The sequence below is a fragment of the Anser anser genome (assembly GCF_964211835.1).
Source record: "Anser anser genome assembly, chromosome: 2".
In the NCBI taxonomy this organism is placed as follows: domain Eukaryota; kingdom Metazoa; phylum Chordata; class Aves; order Anseriformes; family Anatidae; genus Anser; species Anser anser.
In genome coordinates this window covers 70,725,772-70,747,564 of record NC_139721.1, presented here as the reverse complement: position 1 = coordinate 70,747,564, position 21,793 = coordinate 70,725,772, and the positions used below count along the sequence as shown (strand labels likewise).

The following is a 21,793-nucleotide window of genomic DNA, read 5'->3' as shown; positions in this document are numbered from 1 at the left end:
GTTACAATTAACTGGAACTTGATGAAGCATAGACAGTCCTTGGTTTGAGGTTAATGAGTAAACAGCAGGAATCATTCCCTTTACAGTCAGAGAAAATGGCTGTGAACACATATACATGCTTTAATGGATGCAAAATCAATTATTTTCAGAATAAATTTTACTTTACAACTTCATATGTCACATGCCTTTTCTTTCTGAGAAAGAATCAGGACTGACTAGCAGAGGAGGGCAGTTTCTCTAAGCTCACCCACCCCCTCATTTTTTGAGGAGCTAACAAGTGAAGGAATCCAGTGACTTGAAGAATCAGGGAAGAGGACCTCATAAGTAAGCCCTGTAAATGCCCCTATAGAAAACTACGAGTGCAATGATAAAATCAGTTACAATGACTTTTTCAGAGTCTCGATGCATGCATTTCCTTCTTTTCTTCACAGGCTGGTGTTATCTGCAGAACATCCATCCAGCCTTAGCTGAAGTTGCTGGCAGCTGCACTTTTAATGTGCAGTGTTCGTAAAGGTTTTGAACTCCAGTCGCAGGCAACCTGGACTTGGGCAGACAGCAGTGGTGGTTACTTTTGACTTAGTCTCCATTTTGTCTGGTAACACTCCATCCATAAAATGGGGGTAAAATTACTTCCACCCTGCAGAGGAGTGCTGTGAATATGTATTAATAAATAGTTGTGAAGCATTCATCTGTTATAGTCCTGAGCACTGGAGGAAATCTCTTGAGGAAATTAGCTCTGTCAACAGAACAGGGTTTAAGTAGCATGCAGCAGGAGAAGGCCTTGAGCATGAAACAGTGAAAGTGAAATAAAATGTCTGTGCATATGAATTAAACCCCCTTGCCTATGGGCTCAAGGAGGCAGGAGTCCTGTGAGAGACTGCAAGTGTGCTGTACTAAATGGCATTGTGCAATGTGCCCATCACACAAACCTTATTTTTCCACCCTTTCATCAGTGGCAATATCTTCCAGAACTGGCTACCTAAGGGGAAGAACTTGCACAGGAGACAGGGAACTCCATGGCATCCCTGTCAGAACATCCAACGGGTTCCAACATCCTGCGACAGCATGATCCATGGAAAAAGATAGCAGTTGGTTTTTCCCAGTTTGTGCAGGATATCCAGATATCTATGACCTAGTGATTTTGGAAATGTACACCTTGAATTCATCTTCACCACAAATATACAGTATTAGCCATTTTTAGTAATATAGACTATTGCTTCCTTTACATTATCAGCCTGCCATGACATGAGAACAATTTTCAGTAACAATCAACTGATTTTGTATGTGTTATGCGGCAATTAAAGCTTGATTCAGACCACTGACAAACTTCTGCACCATTATAAGTCCTTACCTCCCAAATAAGAAGTTTTCTGTTAGTTGCCTTTATTATTCCCCGCAGAAGACATTTTCTGTGATTCAGTCATATGAAACCCATTGCAACCAGCAGAAAACCACCTTCTGTCAAAAAAATAAAATCATATTAGTATTGTATCCCTGAACTACCACTCCTCAGTCTCCCCATCTGTAGGGTGAGAATAAGCAGGCAAACTTTAATGATAACAAAGTGCTTTGAGATCTGTGGATGAAGGAGACTGAAATCCACAGTATTATTCTTGGTCTCGTGACAGACTAGATTTCACTTACACTCCATATTTTGAAAAGTGTGTTATGTTATTTGCCTGTCCACTTTAACAATGACAATAAATCATTTCCACACTTCACTAAGAGAACTGAGTTTTATTTATAGATTATAGTGCGGATAAGGCAGAAATACTGTTCCCATCACTACAGTAAAGGATCTGTCAGCACTTTCATTAGCACACTTTAATTCCAGTGGTTTACAAGCCCATTTTGATTACCATTACCAAATAGACTGCTTTTTTCAGCTTTATTAATGTTAAGTGAACAAATCATGGAAGCTAAAATTACTTTTGTTCTCCCACAACTAAAGTCGGCTTGAAGTTGAAAAATGAAATTTGGAGAGCAGTTCCATTTGTCCAACAGAAAGAGAATAAGAAGCTGAAGAAACAGTTGTTTCACATGCTCATGTTATAATTTCACAATTGTGCATTTTAGATCTGTATTGACATGATGATATACCGGAGAAACTAACATTCCTGTGGAGCTACTCCAATTGCTCAGATACCTAGCATCTTTAAAAAAAAAACACAACTGCTTAAAAACCTATTTACGTTGTTTCTGGGTGGTCCTTGGGTTAAAGAACACGCTTTCAATAACTTTCCATCAGACATATATTTTTTTATTTTTTAATAAAAAAGAGGAAATTAAAGACAAAAAAAGTGTTATTTTAACATTCAGGTTTCAACAATAATGAAATTCAAAGTTAAGCTTGACACACCATTTTAACTCATTCAACAATGTATTTTTAAGAAATGCCAATAATGGGATGAGTTAAGAAGAATAAATCAGCCCTGAATGAAAACTCCTAAGTTATGTTTCATTCCTAAAAGAATGTGTGTGCATGAAGGATTTCCCTCTTATGTTTTTGTAATAAGAACTTGGGAGCTTAGAACTGTGAACTTTATTTGATCATGCACAACCTTTATTTTTTTGGAAAGTGCTTGTGAGATGGACTCGGGGACCCCAAGGTCAGCAATTAATAGAGTTTGCCTTGGTTGCCTGCCTCAAAAAAGGGACTCACTCTTCCATGATACCTCCAAAGGCATAGGGACCGCAGCCTTGACTTTGCTGAGGCTTCCCCAGAGGTTCTGAATGCCCCAGATGATTTTGTTCAGCATGACCAAGAAAAACAATCTTGCCCTCTGAGAAGGCCTTATCTTCTGTGAAGAGAAATGCAGTGAGACAACCACACACACTGTTCCTGTCATGTCCCTAATTGTCTTTCCAGATGCAATGCCTGTCTTGCCTCATGCTGCATACCACTGACTGACAGACAGACAGTATCTGACTGTTTGGTTGCATTTTACTGTGTGCTAACTTCTTTGAAAAGCCATCTATGTTCATTCAAAAGACTGCAGATGGACAGCAAGGAGGAAAGCTGGCTTATGAAGAATATCCAGAAAGGTGGGAAATCATTCAAAAGTGGAACTTTTTTGATGTATCTCTCCTGCTACAGGCATGTACACACACAGACCTTGTAATGCTATTCTGTTTTGTGTTTCCTCTGTATTAATTGAAATTCTAACAAAACCTAGCTTCTGGAATTCGAAGGTCTGTAGTGTTTTGGGGACATTTACAATAAGGAAAAAGTATAAGTAGATGTGACTCAAAGCTCTGGCCAATTCAGGATCCTTTCATGTTTGCATTCTCTATTTTCTTTTCCAGCAGTCTGGTCATATGAAGCATCTCCACTGGCCACTTTGTATCTGGAAATACAACTGAAGATCATGACACACAATGTCTAATTCTTCCTTATGTGATTTATAGTCTGTGGCTAGCTGTTTTGATGTTGAACCATCCGATTTCTATTGGCTACAAGGATTGTACTCATCCTTTGCTTTTGTTTTCTGGTATTGGAGGAAAGATAGCTGATGATGTCGCAAAGGAACTATATAAAAACTTGGCTTCTATGATTTATCTAAAATTGTCCTCCAAGTATTAATGCTTCTGTAACAAGCTAAGTGCCACATATTAATTCAGTAAAAGTCAGGATTAATCCAATGAATGCCAATCTTACATCACCCAGTTTTGATCACTGATTAGCAGCAAATGTACTGACCTGTTTTATGAAAATGAAAGTTTAATATAAGTGGCACTTGAGTAAATTATGATTAACAAAAACAAAATATACTGGTTACATTGGGACAGAAATATACAATATAAATAGACAGATTTGCATCAATACTGTTTTATCTAGAATCTAAATATACAGTACTGAAGCAGATGCAAAAGTATATTTTTTAAAATTGGAGCTTTAGATTGCTGGGGTACAAAACTCAAAACCAAGACTTCACTGAATGTAGCTTTTGATGGTGCATGAGGGTCAAAAATGAGAGGCGATAATGAGAAATGGGCTGAGACAACCCTTATGCCCTTTTTCTTGTCCAAGCTGAGGAAGAATTAGAAAAAGAAGTGTGTAACACATTGGCTGTGAAAGTTCTGAAACAGCAAAGTAGGTTCTGAGTTTCAAATATTTGTTGATTTTAGTCATCTGTGTGCTCTTTCCTGAAAATATGCATAACTGTAGGCAAAAACAAATCATGGCAAGTCACTCCTGAGAATATCAGAACCAGTGGGTCAGACTGTGTGCAGGCAGAAATCCCCTTTCGTCCCAGGGCTGACAAACATTCCCAACCCAGTAATCATTTTGGGCAGGAAACAGTTGCTTCATCCGTATATTATGATCTAGAGGTCATGCTTTCTTGCTCAAGACGCTTCATTTCTGTGACAAATCCCCCCATTTCTCACAGCAGTACAGTTCCCGTCCTGCAGCCCCCTCCACATAGGATGAAAAGGCAGTCAGTGGTGAATCACGGCCATAAAGCTCGGCGTACCCAGGAGTGCTGACAGACATCAGGCCCATGCTCGGTGCGTGGAAACGCAGCCAGTCCTCTGGTACAGTGAGATCCTCCTTGCTGAGCCTGCAGCTTGCTTCAGGTCCCTCCTTCTGATGCCTGTGCCTGTAGGAAAGAAGAGCAGGGCATGTTCACCACAGGCAAGGTTGTAGATCTGTTTGGGCACACGCAGCAGGCTCAAGGAGGAGGCTGCCATTCTGTGTGCTCTGGGTGCTGCACGCCGGGTGCTTCAGCTCAGTCCTTTCCCTGAGAGAAGAAACAGGCCGGAGTGATGGAAAATGGGGCACAATACAAAGCATTTTTTTAGAGTTGTCTTTTTGGGATGTGGGGGAAACAGCCTGGGCTGTGCGTTGGCTGATCAGCCAAATAACCCCCTGATATATACGACCGCAATAATTAGGAGGGGTTTTGTATACATCCGGAGAAAAACACCCGACACACTTGAGACCCAGGCTGCAAGCCGGTTCCGTTATTCGGTGGCAAAGAAGGCATTATTGCCATTTTCCCCTCTTGACCCGGATCAGCACCCCACAGCCGACTGGGATGACCTGGCCACCAGCTCCCCCCCGTCCCTCCCGGCCATTTGCAGCCCCTCTCGGGGGGGGGGGGGGGGGGCGAGCCAGGAGGCCCCCCTTCCCCTTTCCCCCTCGGCCCGGGGGGATTCCTGGCGGCGAAGGAGGGCGAGGAGGAGGACGAGGAAGGGGCCGGCCGCGATCCTTGAGGCGGCGGCCGCGGGGGGGAGCTCGCCGCCCTGCGCTGCCCGCGGCAGCCCCGCTGCCCGCTCGGCGTGCTGCGGCCGGGCACGGGGGAGCTGCTGCCGCCGCCCCCGCTCTGCCCGCGGCTCCTCCTCCTCCTCCTCCTCCTCCTTCTTCTCCTCCTTCTCCTCCTCCGCCGGTCGGGAGCGCTCCCGCACTCCGTCTCCCGGCGGGGAAAGGGCCATGGGCCGCCTCCCCGGGGCGCGGCGGCGGCTGTGAGGCGGGCGGGGAGCCGGGCACGCAGCGCCCAGCCGCCGGAGCGCGGCCGCGCCATGGCCACGCTGCTCTGCCGGGTGCAGTTCCTGGACGACACCGACCCCTTCAACAGCACCAACTTCCCCGAGCCCACCCGGCCGCCCCTCTACACCTTCCGCCAGGACATCCCGCTCGGCACCCAGCTGCCCGGCGTGCACCGCCTGCTCCGCGCCCCGCACAAGGTAACGCAGCGCTGCGGGGACCGGGGGCTCGGCTCGGGACGAGGGCGGCCCCAAAACGCCGAGCCCCGGCCCCGTGGGGTGCCTCTGGCAGCTGAAGGGGGTGGTTTGGGGACGGCAGAGCCCTGTGGGGCTCTGCGGGCCCAGCGGCTGCAGCAGGGGCTGTGGTGGCTCCAGGGCTGTGGTGGCTTCAGCGCTGCAGGCTGGCGCTGGTGGCAGCCGCTGTCAGCTCTCACCTGCCGCCTCCTACGTGCTGGCAGCCTCAGTCCTGCCCTTTATGCCAGGCATCACCCGTGAATTTTCAGGTTTTGTGACAATGCCGTCGATTGGCGGAGTAATAACATCTTTCCTTATCAACCTTCCATCTGCACGTTTGTTCTGCAGGGTGTGCTGGAGGAAAAAAAGGCAAAGACGTTCACTTCTTTCATTTCTTTCTTCTCCCCAAGAAAGCAAAAGTTGTAAAACTTTTATTTGCTCTCTGATGAAGTGGGAGGAAAATGCTCTCTTAACATCACTTGTTGCGCTATATCTTCCTCTTGGGAGCCTGCGGGAGGATGACAAAGGGCTGTGTGTGCTCTTTGATTTAAGGATATCCAAAGCCCAATAAAAGTATTTCAGAGAAAAGCTCTCGGAGCAGACAGAAGTTTTGCATTTGTAGAACAGTTTCTTGCATAATAGTTGCCAAGGATACAGCATCCAGAGAGCAGAGCGCTGCCTAACGCACAAAAACTTTGTAAGTTCGTGGTGCTCTGGGTCAGTGCTGTTTTCATGTGCTCAGTAGTCCCTCATTCACAGACTGGTCCCATTGTTTCCGAGGGAGGCTTTTTTTGGAGTCAGAGCTAATTAAAAGAAGGACAGGGCAGATTCTGACACCTAATAAAGGGAATAAAAAGATCGTTTTTATCTGAATTTACAGCTAATTGAACCTCATTTCCAAGAGGCTTCCACTGCGTTGTGCTTTGCTTTTACTTTCCATTCAATGCTGCCCTTGCACTTTTTTTATAACTCTTTACTAGCCAAAAAACCACAGGGTTTTTGTGTTTTAGGAGCCACCCCAAATTCAGGATCATTTCTTTACATTTATCTTCTACCTGCATTTCAGCGTACAGTGTGTTTCTGAAGTTTACTTCATGTTTGGAGAGTGGATTTACAGTCTTTGGGTGAAAGATGGCAGAAGTCCCTCGAGGTGCTACTGAAAGCTAGCTGCTCGGCTAGAGGCAGCACCCATCCCGGTGGCTTGTTAATCTGAGGCTCTGGCTATTGCAAACGTTTGTTTCTGCTGGTTTAATTATGGGTAGGCTCATGGGAATCTGCTTACGTGGTTAAAGTTACCTTGGTGTTTGTAGAATCAGGGCCTATTTCTGGGGTGCCTTAATTGTGTCTCTTGGTGTTCCCTTAGCTTTTACTGGGGGGGGGGGGGGGAAGTTGATTAGACTTGTTTACCTTTGCTAGATGTACGTAAAGCTTAATTCTTTGTGAGCACTTGCAGTTAGAGCAGCCGTGCTGTGTTCATCATTAGACCTTGTGTGTGTGGTTTTGTAAACCTACAGATTTGTGTCACTTCTTAAGGAAAGGCTTTCCACTTTTGTTTGTGGTGGAGGAGATATATATTTTTTTTTCTTCAGCTTTTCCTTCAGACTGTATTCACCGGGTCTCGAGGAGGTCACCACGTTAGTTGACCGAGCAGGGCTTTTCCCCAGTTGTCCTCAAGTTTGCCCTGATCTCTGTGATCTCAGAGGAATGCATCTGTCAAAGCAGAGTGTAGCTTGAAACTCAGTTGTCAGTTCAATTTGATGTATTTGAGGCTTGATTGATTAATTAATTACTTTGAAAATCAGTGAGTTAATGGATTAACGGTCCATTTGGTGTCTCGATGGTGACTAGCGTGAAATATCTTGAAACAGACAGAGGCGCGTATAGCTGAAATAGGTAGTAACACTGATGTCTAAATCATCCTGAAATCTTCTAAGCTGTTGGCCTTCTTGCTGACGAGTTCTGCAGGTGAATGATCAATGCTTTTTTCGTTTCATCAGTTTTTAAGTTATCAGATTTTGACTTAGATGAATATTGACTTATTCTTTGGAAGTGAGGTGCCTTCAGATCATCGCTTTGTACATCTGTGTGCCTGTGTGTAACTCTGCGGGGTTGTAACTGGTGGTGACAACAGTATTTTTACAGCTAGTAAGAAAATAACTTGTGTATTTCAAGTCACTGTAAACTGTACATTATAATAAATTATTAAGAATGCCCCTAAAATTCAAATGAAAAATCCTTTGACATACTGAGCTGTTAAAGAATCACGTTGTTAGCTTTTTTGTAACCAACAAATGTTAGAGTTTGTCTCCAAAGAGCAGTTCAGTTCTTTGGAAAGAAAACCAACGTATGAAATCAAGAGGTGTATTTCTTCTTCTCTGTAAACTTACAAATATATTTGAGTTTGGAAGCAAGTCTAGAACTGTAAAGTGTCTTCTGAGACTACAGCGTCTGGCAATGCCTTTGGATCCTCGTGGAGGAGTGCCCTGAAGTTGGATGGCCAAGATCTGGGAGCACTGGCTGGGATGGGATGTACCACCCTATATGTGGATGAGGTGAAGCACTGCAGCTGGGAAAGCTGAAAAGGAAGAGATTCTGTAATCCTTCTTCTCTTTTTCCCCCTTGGATTTAGATGCCTGATTGTAACCTCCTCATTTTTTCCCTCTCTTCCTACTTCTGTATGTGCACACGCCTTTCCCTACGGCTGTACCTTTGGATGAAGCAGCTCACCGTGCGTGGCGTTGCATTCAGCCCTGCCTCGTGCACCCGGTAGGTGTTCCCAGGGCACGCGTGCCGAACTGAATTCCACGGTGCGCTGCCTTCAGGAACGCTTGCCTGCTGTGTCTCACGAGGTTTACGATGCCTTGATAGGGGGTTTCACAGGGACGGTGACTCATGGAGATGCAGTTGAGTGCCACAAATTCTGTCATAGTATTTCTGGTTGTGTCTAAAAGCTCTTGTTGAGAAGCTAAGCCATGCTACAGAGTTTTTATGGGTTGCTTGTGTCGGTTTGGTTGCCAAAGGTGCTATTTTACCGCATTGTTTCAGAGTATTTTATGTCTCTCTTTCTCACTGTCCATGGTATTAATGAGAACTGGATCTAGTCTGGACTCTGAATTCAGATGTCCCTTTTGCCCATTTCTGTGAACCTTGGGAAAATTCAGAACTGGCTCTAAATCTGTGGCTTGGGCCCCGTGCCAATAATGTTCTTTGAATCTAATTCGGTACTTTGGGTTTGTTGGTTTTGAATTGCTTTGAGTTACTTGATACCTCTGACTTGCTGACACAGGGTCATTCAGGAGAGTGGATATATATACGTGGCCAATGTCAAGTGGTATGCTTTTTTTAGAGATCTTCTGAACTTATTCATATAATTATAGCATGCTGAGTATGTTACCATATTTCGTTTTCACATCCCACCATACTGCTCAGTGTTAGGACAGCTCTGTAAGACATACATGTTCGTAGTAGTATAGGAAATCACACTGTTTAATTTATAAATAAAATGTAATTGAAATACTTTGTACAACAGCGGAAAACCAAGAAATCGCATGGTGCATATGGTGTACTGGTTGTCGTGGTGGAAAGGGGGAAGATACAATGCCATAAGGATTATGGGTTTGACCTCTTGTTCCCCCTGAAAAAAGTTGAGGCAACTTCTTTTCCAAGAGTTTGTAAGTAGGAACAGTGTCATTCAAGAAATAGTGGTATGAGGAAATAAATCCAATCAGCGCTACAGGGCTCTGGGAGTTTCATTCATGAAGAAGCCATCCAGATTTCCATCTTTAACAGCTGTGATTTAACCCTAGATTAAAAGCCCCGGCTGACCCGGGGGCATGGTGTGGTGCAAACTGATAGCAGGGACTGTTCCACCAGGTCATGTCCTGGCATGGGGCTCAGCCCTGGCACTGAACTCAATGCCAGGAGATATCATCCTGGTTTTCTGAGAGCAAAAAAACATATAAACTGGCTCTTTTTCCCTAGGTTTCCTTGAAGCACAGTGGCATTAAGTGCCTTGGAGCATAGAGGCTATGCAGAAGGATAAAAAGGATGGTTTGTATCCTGATCCTGCTGGATACGGGGGTGAATAAAGCTGCTGTTCTCTGAAGAAAAAGTGTTGGGGTTGGCCATTATGCGTCTCCCAGGAGGTGAAGAATAGAAGAGAGAAGCTGCAACAGTATTGTACCTTGGAAGATGAACCCACAGGCAAGGGAGACTGGCTGATGTCTGCAAGTACCACTGTTAAGGACTGGGATGGGGTGGTTGAGGAATGTGTTAGTCAAGGGCTGTCAAGATGCTTGGATCTTTCAAATTCTCCCTGAGGCTGGTGAACATTAGCCCTTTCTCATCCTTCTAGAGACGAGGGGATTTAATAGAGCAGTTATTTCCAACAGGGTTTAAAGTTTTCTGGATTTAACCAAGTATTTCTGGAGTTCACAAAATCTCATACTTCAAGGGATTGACCCTGGAGTGGTCATGGATGTGTGAATTTCCTGGGGAAGCATTTACAAGGGCAAACGAGGTAAAATCAAGCTCTGTCTTTTGACTTGAGAGCACAAATGGCATCAGAGCCCTTTTTGAAACATGCTGCTCTGAAGGAGCATAACCATACTCAGAAGCACAAACGTGAAAAGCTGCCCAGCCTCTCTGGCAGCTTGCTGTCTTAGGCAGTATGGGCCTTCACAGAGGCCAAGTTCCCACTACAGCACGTACAAATTAGCTGTAAAACGCTGGATTTTTATCTCAGGCAGTTTAATGTCGTTGAAGCTCTTGCAATGTTCTTTTGACAAGTTGTAGCTTGGACAAGTTATAGCTCAGTTTGGTTGCGGTTCAGTTCGGTTGTTTGATTTAGGCTTGAGAAGTGTGTTGTAAAAGCAGTGGACCAGACCTGTCTGCAAGGTCAAAGGTCTCAACTTGACATTTCTCTCTTGCAATTCTCTGAGCTTAGCTGCTAATAGCTCAAGAGTCTTTGTAGTTTTAACAATGATGGGAATGAATATGATGTCAGCTAGGTAGGTTTTAAAGTAGTTTGATTTTGAAACATGCAGTGTCTGGAAGCTCATATCACCGTGTATTTACTGGATGCTTGTAGTCAAACAAGGGAGGTGAAGAGGAAGGAGATAGGCCTTGCTTTCATAATTCCCCAAGTCTTGTCCTTGCAGTTACAGATTTCAACCTTGTTGTAGATGCATCCTTTCTTCCAAGCTCTTCTGGAAGTGCTCTGTGAGGATTGCTAACGACTTTAGTAAGCGAGAGACTAAGAAGACATCAGTCTGTATCAGTCTGTGGAGGAATGGTCAGGGAAAGACATGGGACTTGGTGTGCTGCAGTCTCTTCTTCATCCCGTGTTGTCCCAAATACGAACGAGACTTTTAAAAACTTTTGGAACAGTTTTCTCTGGCCTGTGCTTTCACAGCCATCCTACCTTCTAAGTAATTAGGGTCTAAATCAGAATCCCTTTTCTTTATGTCTGATCAGGCGTGTGTGGCTGTGAGGAGGAGTACTGCTGTGTGCACTGCCCCTTTGTAAGGCCAGCAGGCATTAAGTCGCCCATCCATCACGTTATCACCTAGGCAGTGCTCTCAGCTTTAAAGTCCACTCTCTTGGCTGTTTAAACATCCACAACTCTTTGCCGTGAACGTTTTAGACTGATGCTGCAACACCACAACTGGAAGGGAAGGTTGTACCTACACGGAGCTTCAAAAGAATGCAGTCGTCCTGCCTGGCATTCAGCCAGGACAGGTTAGGACCTCTGCTCCTTCAACAAATGTCTTGTGTTTTTCAGTGACTGCAAGGGGTCTGGGCAGGGGCTGTACACCTTCTGTAGTAAACAGTGCTCCAGGAGACCGTGCCTGTGTGCTAGGATAGGATACTGCTTCGGTACTGGCTCGGGAAAGGGTGCCAGCTACTACACCTCTGTCATCACTTTCCACACCACCTGGATTGCATTATATTCATATTAATTTGTATTGTATTACGGTTATTAAGAAGACAGCCAGGAATGTTGTTGCATATTTTTAGCAGAGGAACAAGTTGGGACAAAAGTAGCAGTGAGCTCTCTAGTAGGCTCAGCTACACTGAAACATCTGCAGCCGTCTGGCACTTGAAATTACTGAAGTAAAGGTGAGTGAGACTTAAAAGTTCACTTTCCACATGTCATCAGCTTAACACATACATGTTAAAAAATGCATTGCAGTTTCCAATTCCAAACACTTAAGTAGTAATTCTATCATTCCCAGCATTTTAAGAATGCTTAAAAAAAAAAGCTTAGATCTTTACCTTTACTTACAGTATGACTACGTGACTTTAGTAGTTGTACTACTAAACTGACCCTCAGCCTATTTTGTGAGTACAGTATTTACCGGAATTACAAAGTCCTGGAAAACTCTTAATTTTGATCCTGGGTGACCAATCACTATTGCTAAACAAAGACTTTATTTAAAATTCTTCTATATGACATTAGCTGATAAACTCACTGTGTGTCATTCCTCATACAGTGAAGATCACAGAATCATACAATGGTTTGGGTTGGAAGGGACCTCAAAGACCATCTAGTTCCAGCCATCCTGCCATGGGCAGGGATGCCACCCACTAGATCAGGTTGCTCAGGGCCCCGTCTAATCTGGCCTTGAACACTTCCAGGGATGGGGCATTCACAGCCTCCCTGTACAACCTTTGCCAGTGCCTCACCCCCCTCTGAGTGAAGAATTTCCTCCTCACCTCTAATGTAAATCTCCCCTCTTTTAGTTTAAAACCATTCCCCGTTGTCCTGTCATTATCTGACTGAGCAAAGAGTTGCTCTCCATCTTTTTTATAAGTCCCCTTCAAGTACCGAAAGGCTGCAGTGAGGTCACCCCGGAGCGTTTTCTTCTGTAGGCTGAACAGCCCCAGCTCTCTGTAGGAGAGGTGCTCCAGCCCCTTGATCATCTTTGTGGCCCTCCTCTGGACCCGCTCTGACAGCTCCCCATCCTTCTTGTGCTGGGGGCTCCAAAGCATTATTATTAGTCTCTTGGTAATACCAGTCATCACTTTACATGGCAGTGATCAGTAGGTTGTATAGCAATGAGTGGGATGACTGAATTTCCTTTTAGTCATTTTTCTAGAGTGTTCTTAAGACAAAGTACATATACTTGAAAAAAATGGACTTGGTGGTGTCTTGTGATGACTAACAGTTAAATTATTGATGTTGTGAAGATGAGAAAGAGCTGCATAAATAAACAAGCTGTAATACAAAATCATGTCAGGTATGTATTCTAATGCATGTAAGTGAAGCTTTATGGCCTTAAGCCATAAAAATAATAAATTGTTTCTTGTGCTTTGTGTAGGGAAAGTGGTTGTATTGCTTTTAACTATATTGATACAGACAAAGCAATACAATGTTCCTATTGTACACAGCAAGCGTGATTATACTGGAATAAACCACACAGTTTCTATTTCCTTGCTTAGGAAAGAGGGAAGGAAATGTATGACTTCATTGTAGCTTCTGTGCTACCTTCTGCTTTTAGAAACTACAGACTATACCCGTTAAAGAGATAATTGTAAAAAGATTGATTTTGGCTCAAAAACGAAAATATGAGACATTTTTAGAGCTGTTCTTTGAAGGTGTTTGCCTCAGATTTACTACTGAGCCCTTCAACCTTTCTTAGTGAAATTAAGAAAATAAGTATTTTCTTTGGAATTGTAAATATGCCATGGCAGCCACATGTATCAGCTTCAGAAGTAAAGTGGCTGTTCCGGCAGCTGGTGAGCTGACTGGGGATTTTGTGCCTAACTCTTCTTGCTGGCTCTGTTACGAGCAATGAGACGATCAAGTTCCTGGCCCCTGCCTGGTAGGGCTGCTCAGCATAGTGCTTGTGAACCACCTGGCACGTATTGGGGAATGGCAGAGGAAGAAGCTGTAACTCTCATAATTCAGCCAGCTTGGTTGCAAATCTAAGGATCCCATGCAAGGTAAGGCTAAATGAAAGAGTGCGTGTCCTGTTTTCATTATTGTGAGGCTATTTTACAGCCAAGTGTGCAGGGAGAGAGCATTAATGGCAGAGCACACAGTCAGGACACCAACAGGAGACTCATTTGTGCTTGTGAAATGCTGAACAGGGACTTGCACCTGCTTTTTGTGAGGGTAGAACAGCGGTTCTCAGTTTTCTTCAGGGCACCGGGGATGGCACCTTTCTAGCTGTGTGGCAGATGTAAATAGCAGTCTTTCAGAAAAATTTGGCATTTTGTCTACCCTGTGTTTATTACCATATTGCAGCAGCTGTCCCTGAAGTGTGTCCTTTGGCTCCACATCCAAATATTTATTTATTTACCCCTCCCGCCGTCTCTGGTATTGTGAGGAAGTTTGCCTGCAAAAATCTGCAGTCCTGAGCCCTCTTTCTGGTGTAGGCCCAGGCAGACCCCTAGGTTTGCCAGGCAGAGAATTAAGGATGCCTAGTGAGCATTATTTCTTGCACCAGAGTGGTGCAGCAATCCTGCAGGGCCTGGACAATTAAAGGCAATGAGCAGCTGGAGAAGAAGGGGGAGTGATCAGCAATGGGGAGAAAGGAAATGACCATTGCTTGTCACAAGTAAGCGAATTTGTGGGATATTCTTTGTCGTGGCCTTTTTGCTTTTGAACCTGGTTGTGTTCAAAAGGGTGAAAGGACTGAGATGCTTGGTAGTGGTGAGTGCCAAGGAGAGCCGAGATCTGCAGATTCAGCCGTGTCTGCTTGTGAGTGTGGGTCCGAAGATTACCACCTTTGCTAGTACTATCAGATTTTCAAAACTTTCCCTCATGAGGCAGGTTTCCTTTAACTCCTTCTTTTAGTTGTCTTTATAGGACATTAATGTGATTGGAAAATGGATGATTTTTTTTCTGTTTGTTCTTGTTGTTTCCATTGAAAAACATGTCTGAGGAAAAAGAGGTACTGAGGCAAGTAACACAATTTGTGCAAAACGTGCTCAGCACGTTTTGTTCTTGCGTTCATCACTTTTCAAATATTCTGTATTATGCTACCACCTGAGTTAAGCTTCTTTTATAAATGCAAAAGGTCCAAAACTCTTCAGCAACATCAAGTTAAGGTATACGGTTTTATTAACAGGTGGAAAAGTAGGGTATAAGTAAAACAATGCATTTTAATTCAGGTAGACATGTCAGATTTAATCTGTTAGTAGTCTAAATGATTCATATATTGTAATGATCATTAACGGTCACAGTTCAAAGGCTGTTATTTCACTCTGAATTTCTTGTTCTGGTTTTATTATAATACACGACGCATTTTTTTTCTTGTGGCTATACGAGGCAGAAAGAAGTGAAAATTATCTGGATTAGGCGTATGTTGCTTTGTTTGCTTGTGACCCAAGCACTCCTCTCCTGTCTTATGCATCTTTCATTTTATATTGTAATGTTCCTCACTGTGTTTGCTTTTGCCCCCTTTTCACGTTTTTGAACAGAATAGGGAGTTTGAATAATTAAAATGCATTAAAAATAAAGCATTTAAATTTCTCATACTTGCCTTGTAGACGTCAGCTTGTTAGATGCTGAGTTCAGTTGTTGCTTTTTCAGCCTTGTTAACCAGTTAACTTGTGTGCTGTAGTTGTTTCATCTGTTGTGTGGTAGGTTTACTCTTCATTTGGGTGTTTTTGTGTCTTAAGTGCATTGTAGTTAAGAAGCTTCCTCTAGACTGAAATTTGGTTTAGGAAGGAAAAGAGGCTATTTTCCTGATAAAGCTGGATGTGCGTAGGGAGGGGGAAGAAAATTCTGATCTGCAAGAAGGCAAAGGAGAACAGTTTCCGAGACTTGGGCTCTTTCTCAGTTCAGATGTTACTGAATTATGCTTTCGGGAATTACTGTTTTCTTGGTGAACTTTTACTTGGTTTTGATGTGTAGAGGGGGGGAAAAAGGCTACCACACTTACACATGTGAAATCGTGCCAATCTTAGGATATGCCATTATCTTTGCATTTCTGTACTTTGAATATTCAGCATTTGGATTTCCTGATGCTTTGTTTCACTTGCTGAAGAGAAGTGATCCACACTCAAAAAGCATCCTTCAAGAAACAATACACTGAAGTAAGTTTGAAATGTGGAAGCTTGCTGTAAGGACCACGGTTATCTCAAGATGGAAATATTCTTTCTTTGGTAATTAGATGTGCCTTAATTTATAAGCCTGCTGAACTTGAAAGTCTTCAGATGATTTACGTGTTCTTGTAACCCCTCCTGTCTCATCAAAGGGTCTGTTTTAGAAGCAAGCATCTCTTAATACTCATCTGTGCAGAGGTGGTGAACAGGAAAACTGTTTAGACTAGTTTTCAGAAACTCTACCAAAAGCAAAATTTACAAGATAATTTGTCTTTGGAAGCTGGTGATGAAATAGCGTTATCTTTAGGCACTCCATTGGTTATTGTTTAGCTGTAGTTTTAGTGTGTGCAAGTTGTTACTATTTGGTATGGTATTTAGATATATCTTAGAGGAGAAGTGATCGCATTTTATGTCATTAATTTTTTTGGTCTGTTTTCATAGTCTCAAAACATTAGGACTTAGGTCTGAAATCTGAAGCTGTCTGTATAGTCAGACATATGACAGCAGGCTGTATGTAACAACAACCTTATTTTTTTCTTTAAGTCTGTATAGGTGCAGAGAAAAGGCCTGAAAATATGTGTCACGAAGATTAAAAGTCAATCAGAGTTTAGCATTTTTAATTAACAGTTAACACTAGAATGTATAAAAACATACTGGGTGGCTAGAAGAAGAGAAGTTTTGCAATTTTTTTTCCTCAGTCATAAAAGACAGGTATTTTGAAGCATCCTTGTAAATGTTGTTTCAGTACAGGTCCTCTGCCTGCTACCTCAGCACAGAAGTTAAGGGGCATGCAGGATGAGGACTCTCTCGTCTCCTTCTTGGTAGCGTTTTTGTGGCAGGATTGACGTGGGTTACTTCAGTGTTGGCAAAGTTAAGTCATCAGAACAGCTGCCAGTGAAGGTAAAAGGATATTGATTTTTCAAGGTTGCCAAAATGTTATCTTTCTGTCATAAGCACTAAATCGTATTGAAAGGAGCTGGAGTAAAGCTGTTGTTCATTTTAATGTTTTCCTCTGTGGGCTCCTAATCGAGATGGGCGAGATAGAAGCGTGGGCTCTGCTGATAAATACATTTGCTAGCACGCAGTAAGTAGCTTCCTAGTGCTGCTCCTCACCACGCTGACTGCAGCTCACGATCACGTTTTCCCAGCGTGTTTCAACATGTAATTGCACTGGCCTATATACAGTAACTTGGCTGTCTTGGAGCTTTAATCCCAGCCATTGTAAGAGTGCCGATTGAATTGCAGGCTAAAAATAGTCTGTATCCAGACATGCTGCGTGCTATCTGTCTTGGCAGTTTGTTGGTAATATGACATAATTAAAAGTTGACAAAGGCAGAATGCTGTTCAGTGACTTCTAGGATTTTGTGCTTGACCAGGGTATTTTCTTAGCTTGATGAATTTGACTAGTATGCTCACACCTCAAATAAGTGGCCTACTTTATTAAATTCTCTGATAGTTCTGGTAGGCTGCTGAAAGAATGCCCTTGCCTTAAAACCATTCTTTAGATTGATGTCACTTCTGAGGGAAAGCCACTGGTAATAGGCCATCGCATTTGGAAATCATTACAGCTAGGTGTGATTGGAGTGGCAAAAAGTAGATTAGACATACTTTTCAGTGAAGTGTAAGCTGAGCTATATTTACTTCCTTTATGTTACGGTTTGTCACTGGTATTCCAGCAAATATGTCAGGAAGATATATGCAGCTGACGAGGAGAGAATAGCTTGCTATCTCACTAGTAGTCATCAGCTAGTGTTATTTTCAGAAGTCTCGAGGGAGATTGATTAAAATCATACTCTCGTGTTCTTCATCCACCAAATTAGATTTCTTGAAATAAAAACTGTAATCTAAATCTCTGAGATAATTAAGCACCAACTTATAAAACATACTTTGGAGAAATAATCAAATGAAAGAAAAAAAAAACTCCTTAGTGAATTCTTCAGAAGGAACTGGCATGCGATACACGCTGCAAAACAATCCTTTTGTGTTTTTATGCTAAGATCAAGAGAAGTAAAATCAAGGCAAAATAAACTACAAATAATTACCATAACAATATTATTTCTAGAATTGTCTTATATGCATATGAAGAGGAACTTAAAGCAGTTTTATACCTACCGTTCTAGCGTTGATTATTTGTCCATTTCATCTAAGTAAGTCAAGTAAAAAAACTGAAATGTATTCTGTAGGCGAGTCCTGGAGGGTTAATACTGAAGTTGAACTCATTCCTGTGTGTTACTTTTTAACAGCCTGTGTGTTTGACTACTAAAAAATAGATGTGACTGATCTGATGTTCTATTTTCATGTGGCTACTAATAATTATTATGGTTTCAGTTATTTCTGAAGCCAAAATCCTAACAGAGCTGAAGGTTGTTGGAATTGGGGTAACAGTATGTTAGAAGAGGAAAGGTCTATGGAATTTCATTAACCCTGGAATCAGAAATATAGTCATGAGCAGATCATTAGCCAAATTTACCATCTCTTGATTGTGCTTTATCAGTTGTAATTTTGTGAATTGGTGTTAAGACAGTCACTTTTTTGCAGGAGAATATGTTCTGGCAAACTGAAAACCCTGTTTATTTTCAGGTATCTCTGTTAAATATTGATGGGATTGTGAGAGACTTGAATTAGCTGTTTGGGGAAGTATGTGAGCGATTTGACATGAATGTTCTTACAATTTTGTGCTTTTACAGACTATGGTATATCTTTGTACCTGCCTTACCTGGGAATCTGAGTGTCACATTTGCTATTGCAGAGGAACCTCTGTTGGCTTGATTGGGAAGGTTTTACTGTTGGGCTGTGACCAGAGCGGTGCTCATGTTTATGTCCACTTTATGAGCTGCTAATGGAAATGGAAAAAGTTATATACTTGATTGGATACAATTGAAACTAACTACAGTGTTTAGTTTCTTTTTGTTGTGGGGAAGGGAGGTGAATGCAAATCCCCAGCCCCAGAGTGTTTATACAAGTACATCATGGTGTTTGGGCAATTAGGATGCACTGTGTAGCAAAGCAATGTTTGTCATCTCTCATTCTTCCTGCCTTCCCCTTGTTTTTTTTTTGTTTGTTTGTTTTTTCTTCCAATATGCAGCCTGTGTTGTAAAGAGGGTGCAAGCTCAGTTTACAAGTTGAGGTGGTTGGCAGGTCAGTCTGAGACAGCCTCCTCTGGGAGACAAATTTTTGCCCTTGAAAATAACTGCTGAGTTGCTCTTGATGGACCAAGGCCATGTTGATGGACATTTTGTGCAGTGGGACAACTGTCTCAAGTGTACCTAGTACCTGCTGCTGTCATTACTGTAGCCAACAGTGGGAGAAAACTGGCCCAGGAAGAGGGCCAATTTTTTCCAGAAAAGTGCTTATTAAAAAATTGGAAATAGAATGAAGAGACTACAATCTCACTCGGAAGCAATTTTTGGAGAGCCGTCTATGGAAAAGGTGCTGCCATAACCTGCAAAGCTAAAAGAAAGATAAGCTAGTAATGGAGTTGCAACCTCATATTCCAAGGCCTGTATACCCATGTCTATATCCATGTTCCCTGGTTACAGTTGGGAAATGTGTGGTGTGTGTTGCAGAGATGCTTGCATTGGGTGGTGTAAAGCTGACTTGTAACTTTCTGAAGTCTGAGCGAAGAGCTTCTGTTTTAATTCTGCTCAATTTCAGCTTTGAAGCCCCTGTGTGTGGGGGGGGGGGATGGACAGGTGCAACTACACTTTCTCAAAAGGAAAAAACAAACAAAACCCTTGCTATGTAGACAAGGTCTGACTTGCCTAGGGATGGGTAAGTATCTTTGTGGCAGAATGGGGAATGTAAAATAAATATCCGGTCTCTTTCCTGTGTTAATTCTTGGAGAGTGGCCATTCCTTCTTCCCAGAAACACGAGAGCTTTTGGAGCACAAGCCTTGGGCTCATTGGGCACAGGAGTGGATGGACAGTGGAGAAAGGCATTTGGGATTCCTGGAGTAGTGCTTTAGCTGAGTGCTTCCTAATGCCAAAATGGTGTGACATTTGGAGTTAACATTTTGTTTATGTGGTTCTCCTGTGGGTATTATATTGTGCCCTTAGCATAGTCTCCTAAAGCTATGCAAAGCAAAACAAAGTACCAAACTGATGAGCAAGCTTTTACTGCATATGGCACCTTGTTTTGACCTTGTCCATAAGAAAATAGGTTCATACTTCCCCTGTGCCTGACTTGTAATAGAAGAGTATTTATTCTTACTATCTTTCACTGACAGAAGCTTGAAGGATTTAAAGTAAGGTTAAAGAGGTATGCCTGTTGCTTTGATCAAAAAATATTAAGTCTTCCCAGCTTCAGTGAAATAAGTTGTATACCTGAGCCAGCCTCTGTGAAAACTTCCACAATTCATTTCACAAAACGAAGGGGTATCCAGCTATTTTATTGGTCTGGGGGAACAATGATGTTCGTATCTCAGTCTCATCAGTATCATAGTGGCAAGTGTTTAAATTTGCTGTGAGGAAAAACAGTGTCATTTTAATATATCCCAGAAGAAACATGTTTAAGTTGTTAATATTTTAATATGCTAGTTCAGTGCGGTAAAAATGACCGGTTAGTGCAATAAAGCTGTATCTGGATGGACTCTTTTTTTTCTTTTTTTTTTTTCCCCCAAGTGTAAACCTCACACGCTACAGGTCAGAGAAGGCATTTTTCTTGGAAGTTTGAGTCATCTAAAGTGGATGCAGCAGACTACTGGGCCATCAGTATGGCCTTAAAGTGCAGCTCAGCTAGACTTTCAGACTGTCTTTATCCAAGAACTTTTGCTTTATAGTAGAAAAGCAGCGTATGGAGTAAGTTTCTGTGGTAGCACTGTTCTTGTGTAAATTATAAAAATTATTTTATTATCCAAAACAATGTGCTTCTTTCAAACACAGTAGATGTTATTTGATTACTGAACGGGTGCTTAGGTGCCTTTTCAGCACAGCTGGCATGCATCATGTATCCTACTTTTTTGTGATTTCGTACTTGTATTGCCTGTTACTCCCTCCTTAGTGTGCCTTGATCATGCTGTCAAATTATTCAATAATGTATAGAATATAAGATTAACCTCCTATTTTTTACTTGTCTGTTGAATTCAGTAGTTCTTGCGCTTTTTTCTTTTTCCTGGAAAAAATACATTCTACTTGGTATTGGAGTGTGCTTTTTGTCATGAGACATTATTTAAGCTTTTATAGCAGTCAGCCAGCGACTGCTGAAGTCTTTGCATAGAATTTGTTGCATTTCTTTTATTATTGTTCTAGGCTTGGAAGCAAAAGAAATGCTGTTCCCTCTTAGATAAGGGGATACCCAAGACTATAGAGCTAAGTGAAGCTTGACATGTTTAAGAGTAACTCAGCACAAGGGTTTGTACATCAAAAGTGCTCTCAGCACAAATTTAACAATATACAGTAATGATCATAGATTCCTTTCTCTTAGCATCCTGTTGAGGTTTTGGCAACCACTATACAGTTTCCAACCAAAGAAGGGTCAGCTTGTTATCATGACATCATTATTTAGTAGTCAGGGCTCTGACCTTTCAGGGATGGAAATTACAGAATTACTTGAGTTTGCTCTTTGGAAGATGATCATAGTGTACCAGAAAGGTTTATGACTTGGGAAAGGAACCTCTTGAATATTTTGTGCTAAATGTACCACTGTTCTCAAATGCAACACGTGTCATCTGATACTGAATTCCAGCGAAGACCATGGTGGGAGGGAAGCCTGGATTAGCCCCTGAGAATCTGCAGGCCTACGTGTTACGGTTACATTTATATGCTGAGGTGCTCGTATGCCCTTCTGCCACATGACCCTGTGTGCACTAAAGCCGTGTAAGCTTTGTTGTTGTTGAGTGGTTTCAGTTTTCTGGTTCAGTGTCTGACCAAACTGGATGGCTGAGTGTTGGGTTCTGTCACTGTACTTGGGTTGTTGTCTTCCCTTAGCGAGGAACCCAGCTCCTGTAGCTCGTGCTGCCATTCATGTGCACAAATCTTTAAAACCTAGGTCATCTTAGTAGTGTCAGGTTAAAAAAAG

At 42.5% G+C, this 21,793-nt stretch overlaps 1 protein-coding gene across 9 annotated transcripts in view; it reads left to right on the top strand.

Moving 5' to 3' along the window:
- Positions 1 to 5,323: 5,323 nt before the first annotated feature.
- FHOD3 (formin homology 2 domain containing 3) overlaps positions 5,324 to 21,793 on the top strand; it is a 410,386-nt gene continuing 393,916 nt past the window's right edge. For 2 of the 9 annotated variants that reach the window (XM_083826787.1, XM_083826786.1), the window contains exon 1: positions 5,328 to 5,688. In XM_083826787.1, coding sequence (XP_083682913.1) covers positions 5,524 to 5,688 — 165 coding nt within the window. In that variant the 5' untranslated portion in view covers positions 5,328 to 5,523. Of the gene's footprint in view, positions 5,689 to 21,793 lie in introns of all 9 variants that reach the window. The other 7 variants (XM_083826789.1, XM_083826793.1, XM_083826785.1 and 4 more) reach the window with 7 other exon arrangements.